At 51.0% G+C, this 2,009-nt stretch overlaps 1 protein-coding gene across 1 annotated transcript in view; it reads right to left on the bottom strand.

Annotated features, from left to right (window-relative positions):
- Positions 1 to 48: 48 nt before the first annotated feature.
- The window catches only part of LOC111226852 (nuclear receptor subfamily 1 group D member 1-like), a 12,626-nt gene continuing 10,665 nt past the window's right edge, over positions 49 to 2,009 (bottom strand). The window contains exons 5-8 of the mRNA XM_022752149.1: positions 1,587 to 2,005; positions 1,165 to 1,350; positions 549 to 759; positions 49 to 269 (exon numbers count right to left, since the gene is read on the bottom strand). Coding sequence (XP_022607870.1) covers positions 49 to 269; positions 549 to 759; positions 1,165 to 1,350; positions 1,587 to 2,005 — 1,037 coding nt within the window. The remainder of the gene's footprint in view (positions 270 to 548; positions 760 to 1,164; positions 1,351 to 1,586; positions 2,006 to 2,009) is intronic.

Here is a 2,009-nt window from a genome sequence, read left to right as displayed (position 1 = left end):
AACAGGAAGTGACCGGTGACATCGTTGACGACATCATCAGTGACGTCCTCAGGCGTCGATGCGGAACGACAGTAGCTTCTCAGAGTGCATGTTGTTGAGCGTCCGCAGGTCGGGCAGCTTCAGCAGCAGTTTGGTGAAGCGGGGCGAGTCCAGGTTGTGATGGTTGTTGCCGGGGGTGACGGCCGACTTGCTGACCAGCGACCGCAGCGCTCGGATCAGGTTCTCCTGCAGCTGCTCCACCGACGCCACGTTCTCGATTCCGGAGCGGTCTGAGGAAGAGGAAGAGGAAGAGGAAGAGGAGAACATGAGGAACCCTGTTCAGGACGTGACGTCGTTTACATGGAACAACAGAGGAACAGAAACGTGGCGGTAAAACAGCGGGACTCGACTCTGGACCTGTTCCCTAACCCTAGGACCCCCCAGGCCGATGTCTCGACGACATCAGCTCATTGCAGACAAAAGGTTTCGTACATTTCAGATAGAAATCCATAATAATATCATCCCTCCTTCATCTCTCCATCGTCTCTCCGTCCTCCCTCCGTCCTCACCTGCAGACACCAGCACCACGGCGGTGAACAGTCCCAGTTCCTCGGCGTTCAGCTCCAGTGCCGCCAGTTTGAGGCTGAAGTCGAACATGCCTCCCAGCAGCTCGCTCATCCCCATCGCCTGCAGCTCCTCCAGGCTGTAGGTGGCGCCAGAGAGGAATGTCACCGTCTGCTCCTTCACATTAAACAGTGATGTAAAGCGCACCATCAGCACCTGCAGGGAGAGGAGGAGGAGGAGGAGGCCAGTCAGCTGCAGTACCTCCAACGGCCACCAGGTGCTGCATCTGCTCCTTTTTTAACCTTAATTTTATTTCTGATTGAAATCAAATTTAAATTTAAAGATACTAAATAAACATATAAAAACAAAGATTGTTGATTTTTGTGGGTATTTATTAGCAACAGTTTATATTCGCCTTATTTTGCCATTTGTCGTTCTGACTGTTTGATTTTTGATGACAACAAGAAATTTAAAATAAATAATTCATGTTCAGACTCAATTATTTTATTATTAATTATTAAACATTGACGTAATTAACAGATGAACAGTGAAGGATGAAGGTTTAACTGGTTAGAAGGGTACAGTGTGTCTGTGATGTCACGTCAGGTGTCAGTGTCTCACCTCGAAGGTTCCCGCCTTCAGCAGGGTGACCTGGTCGTTCTGGGACAGAGCACTGAACCCTGGGATATGTTTGGCGAACTCCACCACCTCTCTGACGGCAGGGGTGAAAGACAGAGAGAAATCCTCCCAGATCTCCTGGGGGGTCTTCAAGGGGTCGGCGTGAGGCTGCATGTTCATTGGACAGGCCTGCAGAGTGGAGCAACCAATCAGGTGACAGTTGGATAAATCCCTCCCCTCAGCAGTGATCATCCAATCAGAGCTCAGATACAGTGACAGCAGGTGTGTCAGCGTTTGAATTTCTCTGTTTATGTTTATGAGTAAATGTACCAGTACAACAAAGTAAAAGTACTTCCTGTAGTTACAGATTCACAGTAAAAGTACTTCCTCATTAATTGAAATAAAACCCTTTGATTGGTTCTTACCAGCACTATCTCTTTGCGGTTCTTCATTGGACAGTTCTGCCCCTGGGTCACATGATCGCAGAGCCCGTCTCCTCCAATCAGATTACAGTTGTGTAGGCTCCGCCTCCCGTTTCCATGGTGATGATGCTTGCCGTTGCAGCTGTTGTCTGGCGGAGGGTAGCGCCCTGTGCCCAGGTTGTTGTTATGGTGATAGATGGTGTTGAGACCGTTGGCATGGTAACCGTTGGGGCAGCGGTTGGAGCCCCAAAGCTCTGCCTCCCCGTTGTGGTGGTGGGTGTGGTTATTCTGCTGCTGCTGAGGTGGCATGTGGGGATTGGCCAGCTTGTCATGAGCGTATAGGAAGGTCTCACGGTGAGCGCGGGCGATGGCGCTGATGGTGGAGTCCACCCCGGGGCTGGGGGGGGGGAGGGGGGGGGGTGTTAA

This window comes from Seriola dumerili, unplaced genomic scaffold (genome assembly GCF_002260705.1).
Source record: "Seriola dumerili isolate Sdu_G_001 unplaced genomic scaffold, Sdu_1.0 BDQW01000166.1, whole genome shotgun sequence".
NCBI lineage: Eukaryota > Metazoa > Chordata > Actinopteri > Carangiformes > Carangidae > Seriola > Seriola dumerili.
This window is presented reverse-complemented; position numbering and strand designations above follow the sequence as displayed.